Source organism: Crotalus tigris, unplaced genomic scaffold, assembly GCF_016545835.1.
Source record: "Crotalus tigris isolate CLP2741 ecotype Arizona unplaced genomic scaffold, ASM1654583v1 scf7180000019721.812232, whole genome shotgun sequence".
In the NCBI taxonomy this organism is placed as follows: domain Eukaryota; kingdom Metazoa; phylum Chordata; class Lepidosauria; order Squamata; family Viperidae; genus Crotalus; species Crotalus tigris.
The window spans coordinates 219,604-244,533 of NW_024097681.1; the positions used below are offsets into that span (position 1 = coordinate 219,604).

At 41.5% G+C, this 24,930-nt stretch overlaps 1 protein-coding gene across 3 annotated transcripts in view; it reads right to left on the reverse strand.

The window, feature by feature from the left end:
* Positions 1-6,431: 6,431 nt before the first annotated feature.
* Positions 6,432-24,930, reverse strand: part of AP1M2 (adaptor related protein complex 1 subunit mu 2) — a 42,052-nt gene continuing 23,553 nt past the window's right edge. For 2 of the 3 annotated variants that reach the window (XM_039364301.1, XM_039364303.1), the window contains 7 exons: positions 12,812-12,938; positions 12,144-12,286; positions 10,177-10,248; positions 9,684-9,842; positions 9,167-9,292; positions 8,711-8,786; positions 6,432-7,217 (listed from right to left, as the gene is read on the reverse strand). In XM_039364301.1, the coding sequence (XP_039220235.1) occupies positions 7,195-7,217; positions 8,711-8,786; positions 9,167-9,292; positions 9,684-9,842; positions 10,177-10,248; positions 12,144-12,286; positions 12,812-12,938 (726 nt within the window). In that variant the 3' untranslated portion in view covers positions 6,432-7,194. The remainder of the gene's footprint in view (positions 7,218-8,710; positions 8,787-9,166; positions 9,293-9,683; positions 9,843-10,176; positions 10,249-12,143; positions 12,287-12,811; positions 12,939-24,930) is intronic. The other variant, XM_039364302.1, reaches the window with a different exon arrangement.

Below are 24,930 nucleotides of genomic sequence, written 5' to 3' on the forward strand. Positions count from 1 at the left end.
CTCTACATGGGGCTACCCTTGAAAAGTATTCGGAGACTACAGTTGGTCCAGAATGCAGCCGCGCAAGTGATAGTGGGTGCTCCTCGATACACCCACGTTACACCTATCCTCCATGAGCTGCACTGGTTGCCTATTGGTCTCTGGGTCCAATTCAAGGTGTTGGTCATTACCTTTAAAGCCCTATATGGCTCAGGGCCAGGCTATTTGCGAGACCGCCTACTACCTCATAGTTCCCTATGTGCGGTTAGATCCCACAGGCTGGGCCTCCTTCAGGCCCCGTCGGCCAAGCAGTGCCATTTGGCGGGGCTGCGGAGGAGGGCCTTCTCTGTGATGGCGCCCACGCTTTGGAACCAGCTCCCCCTGGAGATTAGGACCGCTCCCACCCTGTTGGTCTTCCGTAAGCTACTTAAGACCTGGCTTTTCCGGCAGGCCTGGGGTTTATAAAACCTGACCCCTGGATGATTGTCTTTGTACTGTTGTTCTGTTATGTTTTATGTTTTTTTTATTGTTAGCCGCCCAGAGTCCTTCGGGAGTGGGGCGGCTTACAAATTTTAAAAATAAAATAAAATAAAATAAAGATTTGGGGACACTTTTGAGACATTTTCGTACAATGAATTGCTGTATATTTGTTGTACAGAAACATCAGATTGCTTGCTATTAGTGGATTGAATTGTGTTTTCAAATGTTTCTCCAGCTAGCTTCAGTACAGAACACTGTACATATGTGAAAATGCATCGCTTATCTTCATGAGTGTTGCGCAGCATCCTCTACCCATACAGTGGCTCACCATTGGCCAGAATGGGCATTGATGGAGGGAGGAGCACTTCTTTCGAAACATCACACGCTGAGTGGCTGTCCCCTGTGACGTCAGCTGTAATGTCAACATAATTGTTGAAACTAGGTATATCGACGTCCACGTGTTTTTCTAGTGTTCCAGTGGAGTCAAAAATTTAATTTGCAGGTAGTGCCTTTCATATCAAAGACCTCTCAACATGGCCAAGAAGAGGAAGTGTCGCCAATATTCGATGGAATACCTAAAATTGGGATTCATTCCATCTCCTTCCAACGTACAGCGTCCGTTTTGTCTTCTTTGTGAGAAAACATTTTCAAATGAAGCAGTGAAGCCTTCCCGACTGAAAGACCATTTGGTAAGAATTCATTCCGATAAAGCTGACAAACCAGCATCATTTTTCCAATCCTTAAAGTCCAAGTTTGAGGGTCGCAAGTTTGAGGGAAGTTATTTGGAAAATCGTCACTCAATGCCGACAAGGGGCTCATTTGTTCCTATGAAGTATCTTTGTTGATAGCAAAATGTGGCAAACCTCACACTATTGGAGAAACGCTGATTTTAGTAGCAGTGAAACAGATTGTTGTCACCATGTTGGGGCCCAGCTCAAGCACTATCATGCAATCGATTCCTTTGAGCAATGACACCGTATCAAAAAGAATTGATGAAATGGCTGCTGATGTGGAAGAAAGGCTTATTGACACCTTGAAAAATATAGAATTCGTGATGCAGATTGACGAGTCAACGATTCGTGAAAATGAAGCCTTGTTATTGGCTTATGTCTGCTTCATCAATGGAAATGAAAAGATCGGCGAAGAACTGTCATTTGTTCGAAATTTAGCCATCGACACAAAAGGTTCTTCAATATTTAAAAAGGTTGAAGAGTTTTTTAATAAGAAAAACATCCCTTTGACAAACGTCGTGGCATGTGCAACTGACAGAGCTGCATCCATGGTTGGAAGATATCGCGGATTTCAAGCTCATCTAAAATTACTTGTACCTGGAGTTATGACTGTCCATTGCGTCGTTCACAGACGATGCAATGGACACCTTTGAAACACCTTGTCTCAAAAAATTTGAGTGGCCGTTTGCACAAGTCTCTACACTACGTCATTAATGCTGTGAATAAAATTAAGTCGAATGCCTTGAACAATCGACTTTTTCACAAGCTTTGTGAAGAAAATGACGAGGAGTTTGAATGTCTCCTTTTGCACACCAAAGTAAGGTGGCTTTCAAAAGGAAAGTGTTTGCGGCGATTCCACAAACGTTTTGACACAGTAGTCGAATTTCTTGAATCCATTGACCCAAGTCTAAGCAGTTCTCTTAAACTTCAACGTCTGGATGTTATCTTGCTGATGTTTTTGACAAGCTGAATGAAGTAAAGCTGCAAGGAAATAAAATCAATTTTCTTAAGGCCAAGGGAGTAATCTGCTGATTTATTTCCAAATTGGACCTCCTTGCAAGCAATATGAGTCACCAGGAGCTGTATCAGTTCCCAAGCCTTGGTAATGAACGTGAACTCCAAGAAGAAGTTTTGGATGTTTTTTGCTGCCACTTGAAGCAACTAAAAGAAGATATGGAAACCAGATTCTATGATCTGATAAATCTGCAAGTGCCCACTTAGGTGCTAAATCCTTTCACAGCAGACTTTGCACAACTTCATCCCAAACTGCAAGAGCCACTGACAAATCTGAAATATGACTGTGAAGCCCAGTCACATTTTCAGAGTTATGGCTACGAAGCTTTTTGGGTGAAAATAAGGAACACTTACCCAATATTGTGGCAGGAAGTTAAGTTGCTTCTTTTAGCCTTTCCTTCCACTTACTTAGTGGAGAGGAGCTTCAGCACCGTCCAACAGATCCTTTCTAAGTCAAGGAACATGTTGAAGATCTCTGAGCGTGGTGATTTAAGAATGCGATTAACAAAAATGGTTCCAGACATCAAGAAATTGGCATCAGCTCACCAAGCACAAGGCAGCCATTGATGTTCTTTTTTTTCTTTTTGTGTGTACATACATTTTTTTCGTTAATACTTGTCTGAGCTTTTATCGTTGCATTTGCTTGCATTGGATTTCACGTTCCAGTTTTTCGGCTTCGTTTTCGAATTTTTGTTGTGCTCTGTAAAACATTTTGTGTGTCTCTTTGTATTGTACTTTTTTAGCGTGCATTCCAGTTCGATATTATATCCTTTTTACAGTGTGCATGACTATATATACTTTCCTCAAATCTTAATTTAGTTTCAGAGTTTTTGTCTTGAAATTCTTAGTTCCTGCATTGTGGTTTGTTCTTATGCCCTTTTTATATTTCTTTTTCCATCTTAAATTAAACTTGTAATTCAATCATTAAATGTTACTGTTTTTCTTTTTGGGTATTTCACTTTCTTGCAACTGAATTTTGTTTTCGGTGGTCATTACATTTAAGTGTCTTGAATAAATAAGATAATAATGAAATACATGTATCACGAAGTTTGGAAACAAAGTGATGGGTGGCACCAAACGTTTTCACACAGTTGAGATATGGGAAAAAGACTGGAAATAAATTATTTGCATCGATATGTCCTGATGACAATTTTAAAGAAAACAAAAAAAGTGTTTGCATAAATTGAAGAATTATTTCCTATGTTGTGATTGAGAGGTTATGTTGGGGGAGGGGGCTGATGACAACTTCCTCATTGGCTCAAGGGGGCGATTCGTTCAAAAAGGTTAAGAACCACTGGTCTACATGGTAATTAGTTTGTCTTTAAGTGGAAAATACTGCTTCAATTCTATTGGCTGCCGCCTAGTGGTGAGCTGTATAAATTCTGGTTAAGCAGCAGTTAGGGCTGCTTCTGTTGTTAACTGAATAAAGAGTTGTTGTTTGCACCATTCGCCTCGTCAATGCCTCACCAATCTTGAAATATAACAGCCAGTATAGAGAAAAGAAGGACTAGGGGGATATGATAGCAGTGTTTCAATATCTGAGGGTCTACCACAAGGAGGAGGGGGTCAATTTATTTTCCAAAGCACCAGAAGGCAAGACACGAAACAACGGATGGAAACTAATCAAGGAAAGAAGCAACCTGGAATTAAGGAGAAACTTCTTAACAGTGAGGACAATTAACCTGTGGAACAGCTTGCCTTCAGACATTGTGGATGCTTCATCACTCAAGGTTTTTAAGAAGAGACTGGACAGCCACTTGTTTGAAATAATGTAGGGACTCCTGCTTGAGCAGGGGGCTGGACTAGAAGACCTCCAAGGTCCCTTCCAGCTCTATTCTAATTGATTGATTGATTGATTATCATTCCCAAATTGAAGAACAGATTGAAATCTGGGCAGTATACATAAGGTAAGTCCAATTTTACTAATTGATTGACAAGGATATTCTATAGTACTTCTTCAAGAATAACAACAGGAACAACGTACTGAAATTAAAAATGATCTGGTATTTGAATATAAGAATTAGGACCTCCATTTAATGTTAATGTGCAAAACAAATCACTTTAGTCAGAGTAGTAATTGTTAGGCTGCTAAAATCTCAAGGGTTAATAAAAAGGTATACTCACAAAGTAGGTATTCTGTTTTGCTGTTTTGCTTTATAGAACAACTGCAGTTATATCTTAAATTATAAGTAACAAATCCTTTTACTGTACACTTTGTTTTAACATTAAACACCTTACTGAAAGGAGGTTCCCTTTACAATTCTAAGTAACTTTAAAAAATTAGTTTGTTATATGAAGGTATTTTGTGAATAAAAAAAAATAATTATCCATAGAGAGAAAAGATAAGTTAGTGCAATAAAAGTTATTTTTAAGATATCGTTGGATCGCCACAAATCTCAGTATTTTGCAATAACATTCATTCCATGTTGTGGCAAAGCAAACATTTAAACCTGTTATTAAACATGCTATTTGAAAACACTTGCACAAGATAATATTGCATTCAAATAAAAATCATGTGAAATACTTTCCCTATCAATGAAATAGAAATACAATAGCTGTACTAGTTGATCACATGGTTAATAAATACCACCAGTGTAAAGAAGGTGCAAGGGACAAAGAAGACCTTGAAGAGCATCAAAAGGAACCTAGAATTCAGATTGCAGGAAGTAATCATCCCGCTTTATTCTGCCTTGGTCAAAGTATCATGTTTAATTCTGCACACCACAGTTTAAAAACAGATATTAATAAACTGGAGCAAATTCAAAGAAGGGCTACCATGATGGTGAAAGGACTGGAAAGCAAATCCTATGGGGAACAGTTAGAAGAAGGTTGAGAAGGAGCAAGTTTTCAAATATCTGAAGGCTGTTACACTGTAGAGCAGGGATGTCAAACTGCTGGCCCATGGGCTGATTGCATCATACAGAGACCACGCCCACCCCAGCTCCGGCAATGCAAAAAACATGATACATCACGACACATATGTGACATGGCAAGTTTGACGCCTAAGCTGTAGAGGATTTAGATTCTTACTTGTTCCTAAAGGGTAGGATTAGAACAAAGAGATGTAGGGATGTAAGAATGTAAATTAGATATTAGAAGAACTTGACAATTTGTAGAATAAATTACTGCCTGGAATAATTTCTTCCCCTTCAGTGGAGGTTTTCAACATCATCTCTTAGGGATGGGTCTATGACAATTTGCTTCGGCCAACTCACCACCGCCAATTCACTGCGGGACAACTCACCACAACCAACTTACTGCAGGACAACTTGCTGTAGGACAAGAGTTACACTAATATCAAAGAAATAGCGGAATGGAATCATTAAAGAAAGGATGCAAAAGGAGGAACAGAATAAAATGTGAGTTGCAAAAATAGTTCATTTATTTTAAATAAATAAATAGAATTGTTAAATTGTCCCGTAGCAAGTTGTCCCACAGTGAGTTGGCTGTGGCAGGTTGTCCCACAGTGAGTTGGCTGTGGTGAGTTGGCCGCAGCGAGTTGACTATGGCAAGTTGTCCCATTCTGCTCAGGGATGGTTTAATGAATTTTGTATTGAGCTATGGATTGGACTTGACCTCTTAAGTTCCTTCTAATGCTATCATTCTGCAAAAAAGAAATTATATATTATATACATCTGCATATATACACATTCCTTTGCAGGATAATGGATAGTCAAATGACAAAGGAAATGATAAAAGGAAGAGGAGCATCATATGTAATTATCTGCTTATCTTGCAGTTCCAACTATTGTGTTTGAAATTAGAAAATCCAAATCACTCCCGGGGAAGAAGTTAGAAGAAGGCTGTTGGGAGAAATGAAAATAATTGACAAATGTCAACACACGGTACACAAAACATTTCTATGTTTGTATACAGAACTGCCTATGCTGTTCCTAGTTTTTGTTTATCATCCTTTGAAGGAGAGTAGGATAAACAAAACATTGTCCAGGAAGCAACTTCCAGAACTGAAACTTTTGCCTTGATCAGTTCAAGCAAATAATTGTTTGTTGACTAGTTTGCTAGTATTTACCATAGATGTCACTCCAATCCAGCAGGACTCTTGAGAGCACTGTTAGCTCCCTTGGCTTTTGTCATATTTCCCCAAATATTTTATATCTGTAACTCTAACCTCAATCCAGGGGTTCAACACTAGTAAAACTAAAATGCAACACTGATCTGTTGGGAACAAAAAGAAAAAAGAATGAATATCATACCACGATACAATACTAATTTCACTGAAAAAGATTTATTTCTGTCCTTTTAGAATTTGTCATACTTTAAGAACAAAGAAACTATTAAGTCATTTCATCATCTTTATAACAAGAGATAGGCAGCTGCTATTCTCATTTTACAAAAAGTGAACAGAGATTAAGAATTTCCCACAATTTCTCAGAAAACTCATGTACAAGTTGAGAGTTCAACCTAGATCTGCAGTTCTTGATTCCATAAAATTGTAGATTATTCTTTCTGTCACTACATTCTTTCTGCACACAACTCTCCCTCTGAAGAAACTTGGTTACATTTCAGGACGAACTGAATTCTATTCAGGCACTAGTAAGAGGCAACATCAATTCTCCTGGATAAAGCTTTCCAAATAAAGAGACTCACCCACCAATGATACTGTCACACCTGCTTTTTTGTCTCAGGAATTCTCTGAATGAAGGCTATACTCATCAAAGCTTTTTCACTCAAAAGCTTTGCAAGGCACAGTATACAGACAGGGTTGTTTCCATTCAAGCTAGGAAGCAGTATATGTGTCATTGTAGGCAACAAGAAGAATAAGAATAGGCTATAATTCTCTTCCACCCACACCAAACGTAGATGAAATTGTCCAACAACTATCAACCCAAGCTGTGGTTGAATGGAATGAGGACCAGAGCAGCAATTTGCCAGGACACAAATATACAAGATCAGTCCAGATAGAGCCTGGATTAAAAGACATTCAGACTTCTTCATTCTTGAGAGTATCAGAGTCTGTGGAGTCATACGATTAATGTGCCCGAAGTTGATAATCTGGGGAGGAAAAATATCAAATAAGTTAAATTTAAGCTCCCATGTAGCAAGGAATCTTGACTGCAAATAGTTCTATTTCTTTCAGGGGAGAACTTGCAAAGTTTGCTGAAAAATGAAAATTTTCACATATGGAAGAAGTTTTGAAACTTACTAAATCTCAAAGTTTCCCTGTGAAGTAGAACTATTACTGTCTACATATCTGGCAACCTCACATTTAACTCAGGAAAATACTGTACAACCAAATATTTGTAACATCTGGGAATTTTCCTCTAGATCATGGCAAACACAATCAACATAATGGATATTGGATGTGAAAGTCCTATGCATACACACTATGGAATTCTGTAAAACCTTTTTTGTCCAAATGAAAAACATCTGGACAAAATTAGGCTGTAAACAGCATGTTCTTATAACAATATAAGGCAACTTTTCCAGAAATATTTAAGGGCTTTGATCAAATGCTTTCTACAAGCCTCATCCAGCAAGGAGAAGTTAACATAAGAAGGAACAAAGGGCTATCTAATTCAGCAAGAGCCAATTAGATATTCATGGGAAGCCTACAAGCAAGACAGTATAGCAGCACCAATTCATATGCTCCAGCACTGAATACTAATTCTGATGTCAGGAGAACTACATAGGCTCAGAACTAGTAGTTATTGATAGTTCTTACACACTGCAAATTTGGCCTAGCAAAGATGCAACAATTTTTGCTGGCTTCATTTCAAAAGTCTATCATAAGATAGGATCCCATACAATACATTTAAAATTCCAATCCAGAGCTCTGCAGAATAATCACTCATATTCTAGAAAAACAAGAGGATGCGATGGGAGGAAATAGCAGATATTTATTGAACTGATCTTAGGTCTGAATCTAGATTGATGGCTACTTGATAGTTAAAATTTGTCATTCCTCCTCCAGGAAAATGATATGGAGTGTAGGAATTTCTATAAAGCAGAACATTTCATCTGTTCTGGCTTTGTATTTCAACTCATGAATGCAGAGGATTATTTCATAAACAAAAGCGCTAGGGAAATTATTAGTTTGCTTTCATGGCATGCAGATTAACTCTAACTCACACATAGGTGACTGGACATTTTTTAAATATTGATTTTTGCACAAAACCAAACTAAACCAAACCAGGATGTGTTGGTTGGCAAAGATTGTTCAGATAGCTACCAGAAAAAAGATTAATACATCCAGGGCTTTTTTTGTCATAGAATGTCCAGAACGGAGTTCCAGCACCTTTTTTTGGATGGAACCTTGTAGGGTAGGCAAAGCGGGTTGTATGACGTGTGTGAGTTCCGGCACCTTTTTTTTTTTTTTTTTTCAAAAAAAGCACTGAATACATCATGCGAATGTTGGCTTTCTTGGTTTCTGGAGCACATTTGAATGTTAATGTCATAACTATGCTCAATACTAAGTTTAGTATGCTGGGTGAATATGGTCAGTAGCTATATATAAATCCAGTTTCTTCAGGGGCTTTAACATTTACCTCCACTCTGGGTGATATAGCGGACCCAAGGCAGAGCCTGGTACCCACTCTTTTCAATTATCTTCATGTATCGTACCTGATCAAAGTGAGATAATAGATAAGAGAGAGAAGAAAGAAAAAAGAAAGTGCATTAACTATCTTAAATTCATTCAAATTTGATGGCATCTCAAGGCTTCCAATTTTAACTTCACACTACAATGTGGTCAAAGCACCTTTCCCTCTCTAGCTTAAAATGATAATAATCCCAAGTATTTGGCATATATAGTAATTTAAATAATTGTGAAAAGCATTGTAACAACTAGTAATAGTAACCTAAGCTTAGCTGCAGCCATCCATAGGCTCACACAATCTTCAGTCATCTCAGCTTTCTTTTCTCTTCCTTAATACCACCTGATCTTATATGGTCCTGGGCTCAAAAATGTCTCCATTCTCACTTCTCCATCAAATCTGGCTTACTTGAATCCCAGAGACTGTGAAGTATGGGATTTCAAATCGGACTGAGATGGGTGGCCGACCTTCCAGCTCCTCGTTCTCAACGCTGGGTAGCCCAAAATGGGCTCGCATCAAATATTCTTTACCACCCTGCAAATACAAAATATAATAGAGCCTTTTCTGGTGATCCGAATCCAAATTTCCTGACCAATTGTTTCCACACTCTGGCTCTAATAACCAGGAGGCAAACCCTCATTGCCACCATTGCCAGCTTTTATCACAGCCCAAGCTCCATTATAATCTAATTGGAAGGAATTCATTACCTATTATAACACCCTAGCAGTGGCTCTTACAATATTTGTCAGAGACTTCAAGATACAGTTAAGAGCCCTCCAATAAAATAATGCCCCACTCCAAATTCAGCAAAAGAACCATATAGCTTACTGAATATTCCTGGTGAAAGTCTAACTGATTGGAATGTAATATTGATATGAAAGATGTAGGACATTGATCAGAGAAAAACAAAAGGATTTTTTCTTACTGGGAAGGACTTTATGTTCCAGACAACAGTATTCTTTTCAGGCAGATATTTTGCACTGCCAATGTTGGTTTTGAATTTGGGTGAGTCAGCATCATTTGGGACAGGCACACTTATCTCCACACCATTGGCCACTGATTGTTTTTTGAACTGGCTCTTTGCCTTTTAGAGAAAAAAAAATAAGAATAAAAAATGGCATATCGAAAAAGATATATTTCCCTGATCAATTAAATCTCTGACACAAGAGAAAGATCCAAACCTCAAGATAGTTTGGACTCATTTATTTTTATCCAATGAAGACAGGCATGCTCTTTTCTGCAGGCTATGCAAAATCCATAGCTTTAGAACATAGAACATACTGCATAATATAGAATTGTAGAGCTGGAAAGTGCCTCAAAAATTTTCTAGTTCAACCCCCTACTCAAGGCAGGAGTGTGCATTTTATTAGAATCTAGTATTTTTTTTTTTACACTGGAGGTCTTGCAGGGGAATTCACCTTAATCATAATCTCCACTCGGCTGTGAGAGAACTTCTCAATGACAGATTCGATCCAGATGAGAGGTTTCATCTTGTTGGGATGGGGAGGGGGAGAGAAAGAAAGAAAGATATGCATGAATTTCAAAGCTTCCAATATAATAGAGGGTGTAGAATAGTCCAAAGATTATTGTATTAAATATGATGAAACTTATCTCCTTGGAGTTCTATTATATTTAATTAGACCTGCATAGTTAAGCGGCCTTATTTAATGTAGCAACAGCAGGGGTAACACCCTTAGACATAATCTAACAATCATTTATACAGCTTTCAAGTCATTTTTGATTACAGCCGCATAGAAATATGTTTAAATAAAACCATAAAAGAATGGCTAACTGCAAAAATGTCATCAATACTATTCAAGGACTGATAAGGAGATATAGTCCTGGGTGGCAGAACTGCCCCAACTATCTTTAGTTGAAAAGTATTGCATTCTATTTTCCATAGCACTTAGATTTATATACCTTCCCACAGTGCTTTACAGCACTCTCTGCACGGCTTACAATATAAGCATATTGCCCCCAACAAATTGGCTCCTCATTTTACCAACCTCAGAAGGATGGAAGGCTGAGTCAATCTTGAGCCCCATCAGGATCGAACTCCAGGCTGTGGACAGAGTTTGCCCATAATACTGCATCCTAATCACTGCAGCACCATATTTAATTTTATTTTGGTGGGAAAATGCTCAGAAGAAGAAAAAAAATGCTGAGATTCTACTCTAAAGCATATCTATGTCTAGTTTAACGAAGAAAAGGACAAGGAAGGACATGATAGCAGTATTCCAATATCTCAGGGGCTGCCATAAAGAAGAGGGAATTAAGCTATTTTCCAAAGCACCTGAAGGCAGGACAAGAAGCAATGGGTGGAAACTAATCAAGGAGAGAAGCAACCTAGAACTAAGGAGAAACTTTCTGAAAGTGAGAACAATTAATCAGTGGAACAGCCTGCCTCCAGAAGCAGTAAATGATCCAACACTGGAAGTTTTTAAGAAGAGACTGGACAGCCATTTGTCCGAAATGGTGTAGGGTTTCCTGCCTGAGCAGGGGGTTGGACTAGATGACCTCCAAGGTCCCTTCCAACTTTACTACTATTACTATTTTAATTATTTTGTGTACCACTGAGTTCATACTTTCAATTAAACCCTATGACTCTTTTGGACTGGCTGCATGTGTTATATGCATGGCTGGCTTGTTGGTGCAAAATGTGGACCCAGTCACTATATACAGCCATTACTAGGCATCTATCATGCTTGTAAAGTTTGTCAGATATCTCAATAGACAGGTTTGTGATTGGCAAAAACTCAGCCTACTTGAAAAAGGAAACCATTAATTATCTGGACATATTTTCTGTTGTTGTCTCCTTACCAAAATAAAACCTCCCTTCGACAGCAATTTCTACTATTTTAGAAATGGGCAATTGCCACGCTTGGACATCAATCATTAGTAAAGTGTAGGTGTTGTCTCGGTGAATCCACAAGCAAGGGAGGGATGTCATGTGTCTGACTAATGAAACACTTCAAAGAACTTTCAGGCATGGTTTAACCTAAAAAGCCTTTATTAATGTTAAGGAGTGTCAGCACAGCATGGAGAATGCCAAGATCTGAATTTCCCTTCCTTTGCACATAACATTCCAAGCATTTCCCCTCCCCTATTTTGGGGTCATGATTCACATCTTCCAATTAACCTGGAAGGCAAAGATTCACTTCCGTCCCCTTCCAAAGGCTTTTCTCTCCTCTCTCATTCTCATCTGAATTAACTCTAAAAGTACCAGACAGTTCTGCCTATTTTGTCAAAGCAAGAATATTCAATATTAGCAGCGTTGACAGGGATATCTATTTCAGCAGAGGGAAGATGAGATCACTCTTGTGCTAGTAAAGTCCTGGGATATTTTTTTCTGTGTTCCATTCCCAGGACCATTTCAAAGATCTACCTGTGTACTCAGGCGATATGACATAAGCTCAAAATCTCCATCAGGTGGAATGAAGGAGATAGTACGATCATTGTCAAAACGTGATAGTCGCACACACTGGTGGAACTTGACATCCTCGAGTTCCACAGACTTATTTTTTCCACCTAAAAGTCAGAAGTACAGTTATTAAAAGACAAATATGATCTCCAGCAAAAGGTAATTTCAGCTTTACTTTCAGCTCTAGACATATTAAGAAAAAACTGCTTGTTTTGGTTTGAAGCTTCACAGAATGTTAAGACCTTAATGGAAGCAAAGTTTCACACAAAAAAAGGAAAAATAGTGAGCCCTACTTTCTGATAATCAAATCCCATGAATATGCTACAAAAGAAACATATAAAGTTATGGGGGAGAGGACTAAAAACTAAATAAAATCTAACAATTAAAATTGTTAACAATTAACAATTACAGCATAGTCTATTGAAATTAAATCAAAATGTGTGGACTTTTATAGACATTCTCAAACAGAATTGCAGACTTGCTCTTTATCCTAACTTTATAACCAATCTGACACATTCTAGATGGATATGAAAGTGCAAAGATGTTATTGACATCAGACTCAAATCTTAGATTCCACCTATTATGTCCATTCCTCCCCAAACACTCATGCCACCACACTGTGATTTACTTACGTCCTGTGAGCTCAAAAAGCACCCTGTCATTGAGACCCAGGCGTAGCTCCGGCATACCAGAAAGGAACACCTTCAGTTTGATGGCACCCACTATCTCACTCAGCAGGACATTCCCATTGGCATTAACCTGAAAGACAAAGTAGGGTCTGAGGTCCTCCATTTATTCTCCACACTCTTCTCCATGAGGAAATATGGCTCCTCCTCCTCTTGAACATAGTCATGCTGAAGTTCCCAGCAAAACATGGAAACAAAAACTTCACCACCATTAAATCAGAATGGGTAATCATAGAAGTCTCTCAAAAGGTAGAATAATAATGACAAAATGAAATGTGAATGAAAATTAAAATGATTTTATATTTATTTTAGATAATTAAATTGAATTATTAAATTATCCTGTGGTCAGTTATCCTGTGGCGAATTGGCCGTGGCGAATTGGCTGCATTGAGTTGGCCATGGAGACTTGGCCATGGTGAGGTGGCCACAGCAAATTGGCCATGGTGGGTTGTCCCATTCCATCCATTGATGGAGAACCCACAACATCTGAAGATGTCAGAACCCATATATTCTTAAGGGGAACTCTCTCTAATTCTATTTCTTCTATTACTCTGGGTTCTGTCTACTCCTAGAGGGGAAGGGGGAAGATGCTGCGGGCTGTCTCTTTGTTTTCTCTATCGCTACAATGTATCCCTCTCTGCATACTTGCTCTTTGAACTGTCTCTCCCTTGATGTTACCTTGAGGTGAGAAAGAAATGTGCCTCTGGGCATCTAGCTTATTTCCCATTTCAGAAGGGAAGGTACAAAGCCACAACAACATTGCTGCGAGCCTGGGAAAGACCAATGTTATCAGCTCTTTCCCACAACGGACTTAACACCTAAGGACTGGTCTATTCGAACTGACCAGATGAACTATTGGGGTGGGGTTTGCTGGGGACTCTTTTAACCTATTGATCTAGATGGGAAACCCTCAGATCCTGTATCATGCCTACTATCAGTGTCTCCTAATATAAGTTCCTTTTGGAAGAAACTGCTTCCACGAGTTCTGCTTCCTTAGGATGAGGTATTAAAATGGGCCCTGACATTAGACAGGATCTGCAGTAACAGTCAGCCCAGAAGGAAGACCCTTACTGGGGGACTTAGCAAACCATGTCAGATTTTGGAACGGAGAGAGAAGAACCTGCGATGGGAGGGGAAGCCTCCAACCGAGCAGATCCCTGAAAATACTCCAGCTCTGAATCCTTGAGCTCATCAGAAGAGGTAGTGGTTGCAGAACACCACCACAAGCCCAGGTGGTTGATGGGTATCAGAAAGAAGGAGGATTGGGAGAAGAAGGCCAGGAAGGTGACACTCAGACGAGGTAGTCATCAACTAGGTTGGAAGGTCAAGATGGAGAGGTCTCTCTGCCTTAGCGAAGACAAGGAGGACCACCCATTGCACTCCAGCTGATAGTTGGAGCAAGCAATCGGCATGATGAAAATAGCGCTCGACTCCATGAGAGAAGAGAAATCTGACCCATGCCGGGATACCATTAGCCTGGGTTCCACAGAAGGGACAGACAAAGGAGGGGCTGAACCAGCAGTCCCAGAAACGTCCAAAAGCAACACCAAAACCGTAGCTGTCGCTGCCAACACTGCCACCCCTCACCGAGCTGCCACCACAGACAGAGATGAAAGATGACACAGACGGAAAAAGAGACACCGATCCATCCAGAAGTTCCCGCCACTGGAAGTGAAGTACCGTGGGGAGCCACGGTGCCTGGAATTTTCCCTGACCCAAGTGCTGAACTACATGGGGGAATATGGCCACGACATCCCAAGTGACCGAGCCAGGGTTTGCATCGTACAAACAGCCCTGGATGGCCTCGCAGCAGACTGGGTCATAGACCTCCATGATGCAGATGCACCATGGCAGCCCTTAGGCATCATTTTGAAGACCCCCTAGCTGACCAGAAAGCGTGGGAGTGAATAAAGTCAGTGAAACAGGGCAGGCGACCCGTAGCGGAATACACCTAGGAGTTCCGAGCTCTGGACAGCAAACTGAATTGGCAGGAAGACATCCTGCTCATCCATTTCAAGGACAGGTTAAACTACGACTTCTATGATGCCTGCATTCTCTGAGGAAACTCCCACCAATTGCAAGACTGGTACATCTTGGCCGAAGAGGCAGAGATTGACCTGGCCAAGAGACAACGATGAGGGGGATGATCGTGGGGACGATCGCCATCAGATCCAACTCACAAGCCAGTGAAGCAAGCACCAGCAACCAAAAGAACCTCAGGATGCTTCAAATGCAGGAAGGAGGGATACCATGCAGCTGAATGCTGCTCACACAGCCCTGTCTGGAAACCTTATCGAGCCCCAGCTGGAAAACCCGGGAAGACTCCAGCAAAGCTGAAAAAGATGGCCATGAAGAGCACGGAAGTCAACAAGTTCCCTGCCTCAGCCCAACGAGGAAAGGGAACTCCGACCAATCCAAGAGGAATGTCCAACTCATCGGACGACAACTCAGAAGACAAACCCCTGGTAAGTGGACCCACTGTGCCCCTCACCCAGACAGTAGAATTGTTGGCCCCCGGCATGCCCGAGAGAGTGGAAATTGGGGCATTAATTGACTCTGGCTGCACCCGCTGCCTCATAAGTCCAATGTTAGTGGGGAATTTGGGAATTCCGGTGAGGAGGCTGAAGAAACCAATCTCTTTCGATCAATTAGATGGGTCCATAGCAGGGGGAATGCCTGCCATACTAGCTAAGCTGCCAGTCCAACTCACCATAGAGGACCATGTAGAGACTATAACATTTGTGGTGACTCCTGGCATGGAATGCCCCCTTATCCTGGGCATGGCATGGCTGGCCAAGTGGAACCCATGGGTGGACTGGAGAACAGCAGAAATCAGGTTCCCGAATGGGGAATCAGCCAAGGCATCAGCCCAGCCCCGAAATGGTGGAACCCCGGCCAAGAAAGCTGCAGTGGGGGGGGAGGGAACTACCAGAGATACTGGAGGTATATAGAGACCTGGATGAAGTATTCAGCAAGGAAAGATCCGATGAACTGCCCTCCCACTGGCCCACGAACTGTTCTATAGAAATCTGCCAGGAGCTAAACTTCCCAAACTTAAATTGTATTCCATGAGTCCACAAGAATTGGAGGAGATGCAGAAATTTATAGACAAGAATTTAGAAAGGGGTTTTATTCAGCCGGCAAAGCCAAAAACAGCTGCCCCTGTCCTGTTCTGAGAAAAGAAAGATGGGACTCTTCACCACTGCATAGACTATAGAGCTCTGAATACAATGAGCAAAAGCAATCTATACCCTCTTCCCCTCATGAAAGACATGCTGTCCCACCGATCGAAAGGGAAAATCTTCTCAAAGCTAGATTTGAGAGAAGCATATTACCGGATCAGAATAAAAGAGGGAGACAAATGGAAGACAGCATTCAATTGTCTCTTAGGATGTTACCAGTTTCGGGTTCTACCTTTTGGATTACAAGGAGCACCAGCAGTATTTATGCAATTGGTAAATGATGTGCTACAGAAGCACCTGTACAAAGGGGTGCTTGTTTACCTAGATGACATCTTGATATTCACTGAGACCATGGAAGAACATGTGAAGCTGGTCAGAGCAGTGCTAAAAAAGCTCTGAGCAGCTCACCTTTGTGCCAAGCTATCAAAATGCAGATTCCATAAGGAGAGAATTGATTATCTGGGATATCGCATATCATCAAATGGCATAGAGATGGACCCCGAGAAGGTCCGAGCAGTACTTGAATGGGTTCCACCCCCCACCAGAAAACAGTTGCAGAGTTTCCTTGGCTTTGCTAATTTTTATCAGCAATTCATCCCTTCCTTTTTCCAAATTGCATTACCAATTATGAACTTACTGAAAACCAAAGCGGAGGGGAAGCCCAGGCCAACCCAACCCAACTGTTAAAATGGACAGTAGAATGTCAAGCCGCATTTGAAAGGCTTAAAAGACTTTTTCCCATGGAACCGGTTTTGAGACACCCCGACACTGACAAACTTTTTGTGATTCAGGCTGATGCCAGCGATGTGGCTGTGGGGGCTGTACTCTTGCAGAAAAACGATGAGGGGACATTACAACCCTGTGCATACATATCAAGAAAGCTCACAGAGACAGAGCAAAGGTGGGTATTCTGGGAGAAAGAGGCGTACGCAGTACAATGGGCTCTTTTCACTTGGCGGCACTTCCTGGAGGGGAACAAAATTCCTTTCCAAGTGTAGACTGACCACAAGAACCTGGAAGCACTAAAGATGCCCAGGAAATTAACTCCTAAACAAGTGAGGAGTTAAACAAGCCTCAGCTAAGCTAAGCTAAACAAGTTGAGCTAAACAAGCTGAGCTAAACAAGCTCAGAAGGCAAATCTGGTTAATTGTTCTCATTGTAAGGAAATTTCTCTTTAGTTCTAGGTTGCTTCTCTCCTTGATTAGTTTCCCACCATTGTTTCTTGTCTTGCCTTCTAGTGCTTTGGACAATAGGTGGGACCCCTCTTCTTTGTGGCAGCCCCTCAAATATTGGAATACTGCTATCATGTCACCTCTATTTCTTCTTTTCTTTAGACTAGACATACCCAATTCCTGCAACCATTCTTCATATATTTTAGCCTCCAGGCCACTAATCATCTTTTTTGCCCTTCTCTTTCCTAAGTCTGAACATCTTTTTTATAATCTGGTAACCAAAACTGGAGGCAGTTTTCCAGTTGTCATCTTAGTAAGGCTTTATAAAACTATACCAGTACTTCACATGATCTTGATTCTATTCCTCTGTTAATGCAGTCTAGGATTGCATTAGTTTTTTTGGCTGCTGTCATACACTGCTGGGTCATATTTGATTGTCCACTAGGACTCCAAGATCCTTCTCACAGTTATTGCTATTGAGTCAGGTTCCATCCATATTTGCTTTTTTTTGCCTAAATGTAAGACCTTTTCTCTATATTGTACTGAATTTCATTTTGTTGGACAGAGCCCAGTGTTCAAGTTTGTCTAGATTCATCTGGATCTTGAGCCTATCATCTCGGGTGTTCCTACCAGTTTAATGTCATTTGCAAATTTGATGAGCTCCCCTTTTATTCCCTCATCTAAATCATTTATGATGATATTGAAGAGAATTGGGCTTAAAATGGAACCTTGGGATACTCCACTGCTTATTTCCCTCCATGTAAATTTAGTCCATTGAGGACTACTTGCTCAGTGCAGTTTGTCAGCCAGCCAATGAAAAAAATGAACTTGTGATTTATGGCTTTGATGATTAGACATAGAAATTATAGAAAGGATATCATGATACTCTTCCTGCAAGCCATGCAAGAAGAGCAGGGCATCTAAAAAGAGAAGTCACCTTCAATTATAAGGGATGTAAATTTAGAAAAGGATACAAAGGTTTCAAAAGAGATCAAGTGTCTTCCATGCTATTTCCAGCAGGGACAAGAAGCATATTTTTAAGATAGTCAAGAATGCCAGCAAGGACTGTGATGTGGATGCTATTGTACATCTTGGCACTAATGATCTGTCCCCAAAAGATGTACTCTCTGTGCAGAATGATTTCCAGAGTTTGGGGCAGGAACTTAGCAGGATAGGCTGTAGACTTACTTTTTCAGAGCTTTTACCAGTGTATAAGGAACAAAATGGAAAAGGCAGAATTCGATATGTGGCTAAAGGAGTGGTGTAAAGGGGAAGGCCTTGGTTATATTAGTTATATTGGCAGCTGGTCCAATGAAAAAGTGTACAAAAGAGATGGTTTGCATCCATCAAAGAAAGGGACTGAGTTACTTGACAATAAATTCACAGATTTTCTGGAGAAATATTTAAACTGAACCACGGGGACACTGATACAGAACATTCCTGTCCCTGGCAATCTAAAAATTATAGAGTTATGAGTGCATGTAACATAGATGTGTGTATGGACAAGAATATCAACCTTGCTGTCAAGCAAAATCAAGCTTTTAATAGTGAGTGCCACACTAAGTGCACTAATCAAACAGGTGATAAGAAAATTGGGGAATTCAGGCAACACACAGGTTATGTAGAAAGTAAACACAAATGTCTATACACCAATGCACAGAGTATGAGCAATAAACAGAATGAATTAGAAATTCAGATAAATGAGGACAATATGATATTGTTGCCATTACGGAAACTTAGTGGGATGAAATCCACAAATGGAACACACAGCTAGAGGGATTTAAATTATTTAAAAGAAACAGACCAAATTAAAGAGGTGGTAGAGTTGCTCTCTATATAGGAAATAACTACATCTCTATAGAAATAGAGCACAACAATGATGAAAACTGTCTTGAATGCAATTGGATCAATATAAAGGGGGGGGGGTGAATGACATTGCCATAGGTGTATACTATAGGCCACCAACCAAAAAGAGGAAATAGATGAACTTTTTGCTAGTCAGTTAACTAAGGTATGTAGGAAGCTGATCACAATAGTAATGGGGACTTTAATTACCAACTGGGAGATAAACTCTGCACCAAGTGGAAGATCAAACAGATTTCTGACAAACTTAGCAGAAAACTTTGTCTCCCAAAATGTAGAGAAGGGAACTAGGGGATCAGCCATATTGGACTTAATTCTCACTAACAGAGATGAAATGGCAGAAGATGTTGATGCCATAGGAACCTTGGGGGGGATGATCATGCAATATTGGAATTCAACATTATGCAAGCACAAGCAACAGAACACAGTCAAACTAGAGTCTTGGACTTCAAGAGAACTAATTTCAATAAACTTAGAGAGCTTGGGAAGGATTCCATGGATGAGAATCCTCAAGGGCAAAACAACTCAAGAAGCTTGAGAAATTTTGAAAAGTGAGATAATAAAAGCCCAGTCTAGCACAATACCAACAAAGAAGAAAAATAACAGCTTTCAAAAGAAACCAGCATGGCTGCAAAAAGAACTCTCTGATAAATTGAAAGATAAAAAGGACAAGTATAGAAAGTGGAAAGAGGGACACTAACTAAGGCAGAATATCAGCAGATAGCCCAAGCCTGCGAAGATGAAGTGAGGAAAGCTAAGGCTCAAAATGAACTAAGGCTTGTGATAAAAGTAAAAAATAACAAAAAAAAACTTCTTTCAACATGTAAAAAACAAGAAAAAAGTTAAGGAAATGATTGGTCCATTAGTAGGAGAAAATGGCAAGAAGGTGACAAGCAACAGGGAGAAAGCAGAACACTTAACTTATTTTTTACATCCCTCTTTACACAAAGGGAAAAGACAGTCCAACATATCAAAAATAGTATGTAAAAAACAGATTAGAAACACAAGTTAAGATAGGCAAGAAAATGGTAAGTGAGTACCTATCCACCCTAGATGAGTTCAATTCACCAGGACCAGATGGATTACACCCAAGGTTGTGAAGGAGATGGCAGATGTGATCTCAGAATCACTGAACTATATATTTCAAATATCTTGGAGTACCAGAGAACTACCAGAGGACTGGAAAAGAGCTAATGTAGTTCCCATCTTCAAAAAAGGGAAAAAAATAGATCCAGGAAATTACAGACCTATCAGCCTGACCTCAATACCTGGGAAGATTCTGGAAAAGATAATCAAGCAATGAATCAGAGGCAAACAAAGTCATTACCAAAAGCCAACATGGGTTTGTCAAAAACAGATCATGCCAGACAAATCTTATTGCATTCTTTGACCTGGTGACAGATTAGTGGACCAGAGGAATGCTGTGGATATAATTTACTTGGACTTCAGTAAGGCATTTGATAAAGTAGACCATAACCTACTACTTGATAAGATAGAAAAATGTGGGTTAGACAGCATCACCACCAGATGGATTTCTAACTGGCTGACCGGCTGTTCTCAATGTGTGGTCCTCAATGGAACTGCATCTATATGGAGGGAAGTGTGTAGTGGGGTGCCCCAGGGCTCTGTTCTGGGCTCAGTGCTCTTCAATATCGTCATCAATGATTTGGATGAGGGGGTAGATGGGGAACTCATCAAATTTGCAGATGACATCAAGCTGGCAGGAATAGCCAACACTCCAGAAGATAGGCTTAAGATACAGAAGGATCTTGACAGACTTGAACATTGAGCACTATCCAACAAAATGAAATTCAATGGTGAAAAAGTAAGGTTCTACATTTAGGCAAGAAGAACCAAATGCACAGGTATAGTATAGGGGGTACCTTGCTCAATAGTAGTAACTGTGAGGGGGATCTCGGAGTCCCAGTGGACAATCACTTAAATATGAGCCAGCAGTGTGCTGCAGCTGCCAAAAAGAAACACAGTGCTAGGCTGCATTAACAGAGGAATAGAATCAAGATCACATGAAGTGTTAATACTACTTTACAATGCCTTGGTAAGGCCACACTTGGAATACTGCATCCAGTTTTGGTCACCATAATGTAAAAAAGATACTGAGACTCTAGAAAGAGTACAGAGAAGAGTAACAAAGATGATTAGGGGACTGGAGGCTAAAACATATAAGGAGTGGTTGCTGGAATTGGGTATGTCTAGTTTAACGAAGAGGAGGACGAGGGGGGACATGATAGCAGTGTTCCAATATCTCAGGGGTTGCCACAAAGAAGAGGGAGTTAAGCTATTCTCCAAAGCACCTGAAGGCAAGATAAGAAGCAACGGATGGAAACTAACCAATAAGAGAAGCAATCTAGAACTAAGGAGAGGTTTCCTGACAGTTAGAACAATTAATCAGTAGAACAAGCTGCCTCCAGAAGCTGTGAATGCTCCAACTCTGAAAGTTTTTAAGAAGAGACTGGATGTCAGAATCCAATTATATTTCATCTCTAGTTATCGACTATGGAAAACCCCATTTCTGCCCTCTCTGGATTTTGTCATACGATGAAGGGGAAGGGGGGGGGTGAACAAAGAGGTTTTATGGCCCTCACTTCTTTCGGTACAACTTCAAAAGGGACTGAATGTGGATACCACCAAAAAGACTAAATCATAACAATGGGGCCATCAGCTTTCATCTACTCCCCTCTGAAGTCTCCCTTCCACTGGCAGTGAGGAAAAAGGGGGTTGAAATGTAACGCCTGGGATTGTCACTGGAAGGATGGTGGGGTGGGGTGGGATTGCTGGGAACCCCTTAAAGCCTTGAACCATAGGGCTTGACCCCCAAGTCCTGTCTAGAATGTCTGCAACATTTTTCTCTTAATAAAGATGCCTGTTGGAAGAAATATTCCAAGAGTTCTGTCTTCTTAAGATGCAAAGTGGGGTAGGTCATTACATTAGACAGGATCTGCAGAACTAGTCCACCTGGAAGGGAGAAACTTGCTGGGGGACTTTGCAAAAATTACCATGTCAGATGATGGAGCAGGGAAGGGAGAAAACTCCCCAGGAAGGGAGCTGCTGCCCCGACTGAAACCCTGCCAGATGTCGGGATCTGAGAGGTCAGATTCCTCAGGAGAAGAGGTGGTGGAGACACAGGACCACAAACCTCGGTGGTCAATGGGCATTGGAAAGAAAGGTGAATGGGAAAAGAAATCAAGAAAGATGACCCGGAGACGGGGGGGCCAACCAACCAGAATGGAAGCAGGAGATGGAGAGAATCCTGCACACAAGTGAAGAGGAAGGGAGCTGGGCACCGTACTCGGACTAGATCCTAGAGAAAGCTATGGACCTGATGAAGAGAACTCTCAGCTCCCTAAGAGAGGAGGATTCTGAGCCCTATGGCTGCCCCAACTCCTGGAGCCACAAAGGGAGAGACACCGAGGGGGAAGTGGAACCTGCAGCCCCGGGGACATCTGTTGATCCAGTAGCACCCACTCCCCGCCGACCCGCAGATGGCGATCTGGATGGAAGACACTACCATCGACAATGAAGGCATTGATCCATTCAAAGACTCCCACCACTGGACGTGAGATTCAAGGGGGAGCCAACACGCTTGGGATTTTTCCTAACCTAAGTCCTCAGCTAACATGGAGGAATATGGGCGGCACATCCCCAGCGACAAAGCCCGTATCCAGATCATGCAATCTGTCCTGGACGGGCCGGCTGCAGATTGGGTGGTGAACTTGCATGACTCCAATGCCCCAGAGCTCAACGACTTCAACCGTTTCATGTTTTCTCTGAGAAGGTGATTTGAGGACCCCCTGGCTGATCGCAAAGCCCGCGAAAGGATAAAAAGATGAGGCAAGGCAAACGCCCAGTAGCCACAAGAATTCCGGGCCATTGCCAGCAAACTGAACTGGCCACAAGACATCCTCCTTAGCCATTTCAAAGACGGACTAAATTATGACCTATATGACACTTGCCTGCCCCGAGGGGACAGGCAAGTGTCATATAGGAAGCAGAAATTGACATACTGAAGAGGCACCACCGAGGAAAAAAAGGGAGCTGCTCACCGCCTGAGTTGACACATGAGCCAGTGAAACCATAGGCTATGGCCAAGAAGCAAATGGGGTGTTTCAAGTGCAGGAGAGAAGGGCATCGGGCTGTAGAATGCCGCTCAAAAGCCCCCCAGCACAACCCAGACAGATCACCGGCCAGCAAATCCGGAAAGTCTCCAGCTAAGCCAAAAGAACCTGCCATGAGAATGATGGAGGCTGTGGAATACCCCATCTCTACTCATCAGGGGGAAAGAACTCCAGCCTACACCGCAGGGCCGGTGGACGCCTCAGATGACAGCTCGGAAGGCGAACTCCTGGTAAGTGGACGCATCGCACCCATCCTCAAGGCAGTGACTATATTAATTCCCCCCATGCCCGAAGCCATGAAGGTGAAAGCCTTAATAGACTCTGGCTGCACCCGCTGCCTCATTAGTCCTACACTAGTGGGGAATCTGGGCATTCCGTCAAGGAGACTGGAACAACCAATCTCATTTGGCCAATTAGATGGGTCCATAGCAGGGGGGGGGGTTCCAACTATCCTAGCCACTTTACCAATACACCTCTCCCTGGGCAAACATGAGGAAGACATAATGTTTGTAGTGACCCCAGGCATGGAATGCCCAATGATCCTAGGGATGGAATGATTAAAAAAATGGAACCCTTGGTTGAATTGGAGGATGGCAGAAATCAAATTCCCAAAGGGGGACCCTATGGATTTAAAATCCCAAAGAGGGCTACCAGAATCAAGAACAGAAAAAGCATCCATGGGAGAGGAAAAGGGACTACCAGAAATACCAGAGGAATACAGAGACCTTGCTGAAGTTTTCAGTGAGGAGAGGGTGGATGAGCTCCGCCCCCCATCGACCCACAGATTGTGCCATTGAATTCAAGCTTGGTACAAAACTCCCGAAGCCCAGATTATACTGCATGAGCCCAAAGGAGAAGGAGGAAATGGAAAGATTCATAAAGAAAAACCTAGAAAAGGGGGTTCATTGAACCAGCCAAGCCTAAAGTGGCTGCCCCAGTCCTCTTTAGAGAGAAGAAGGATGGCTCTTCAAAAGAGGAACATGTCAACCTAGTCAGAGCGATGCCAAACTCTCAAAATGTGAACTCCACCAGGAAAGGATAGTCTACCTAGGTTATCGCATATCCCCACAGGGCATTGAAATGGACTTAGAGAAGGTCCAAGCAGTATTAGAATGGGCACCACCCCACACAAGAAAGCAACTGCAAAGTTTCCTGGGCTTCGCAAACATTTACCGCCAATTCATCCCCTCATTTGCCCAGATAGTCCTGCCCCTCACGAACTTATTAAAAATGAAGGGAGCATCCTCAGTAAAACCTAGCCAACCATTAACATGGACAATGGAGTGCCAAGCAGCATTTGAGAGACTAAAGAGACTTTTCTCTGCCGAACCCGTACTGAGGCACCCAGACATGGATAAGCCCTTCATAATACAGGCGGATGCAAGTGATGTAGCAGTGGGGGCTGTACTATTACAAGAAAACGATGAAGGGGTATTGCAACCCTGTGCATATACATCCAAGAAACTCACGGAAATGGAACAGCACTGGCCCGTATGGGAGAAAGAGGCATATGGGATACATTGGTCATTACTCACATGGCGCCAGTTCCTTGAAGGCAATGCCCCAATATAACAGCACGCGAGCCACAGACTCTAAACCAATGATTGTAGAATCACAATTGGCAGTGCCAGTAACCACCAGAGCCCAAACTAAATTAAAACCACAGCTGGGCAGCCAATCCGGAATTGAATTCCAGAAAAGTTTGGAAACAGATG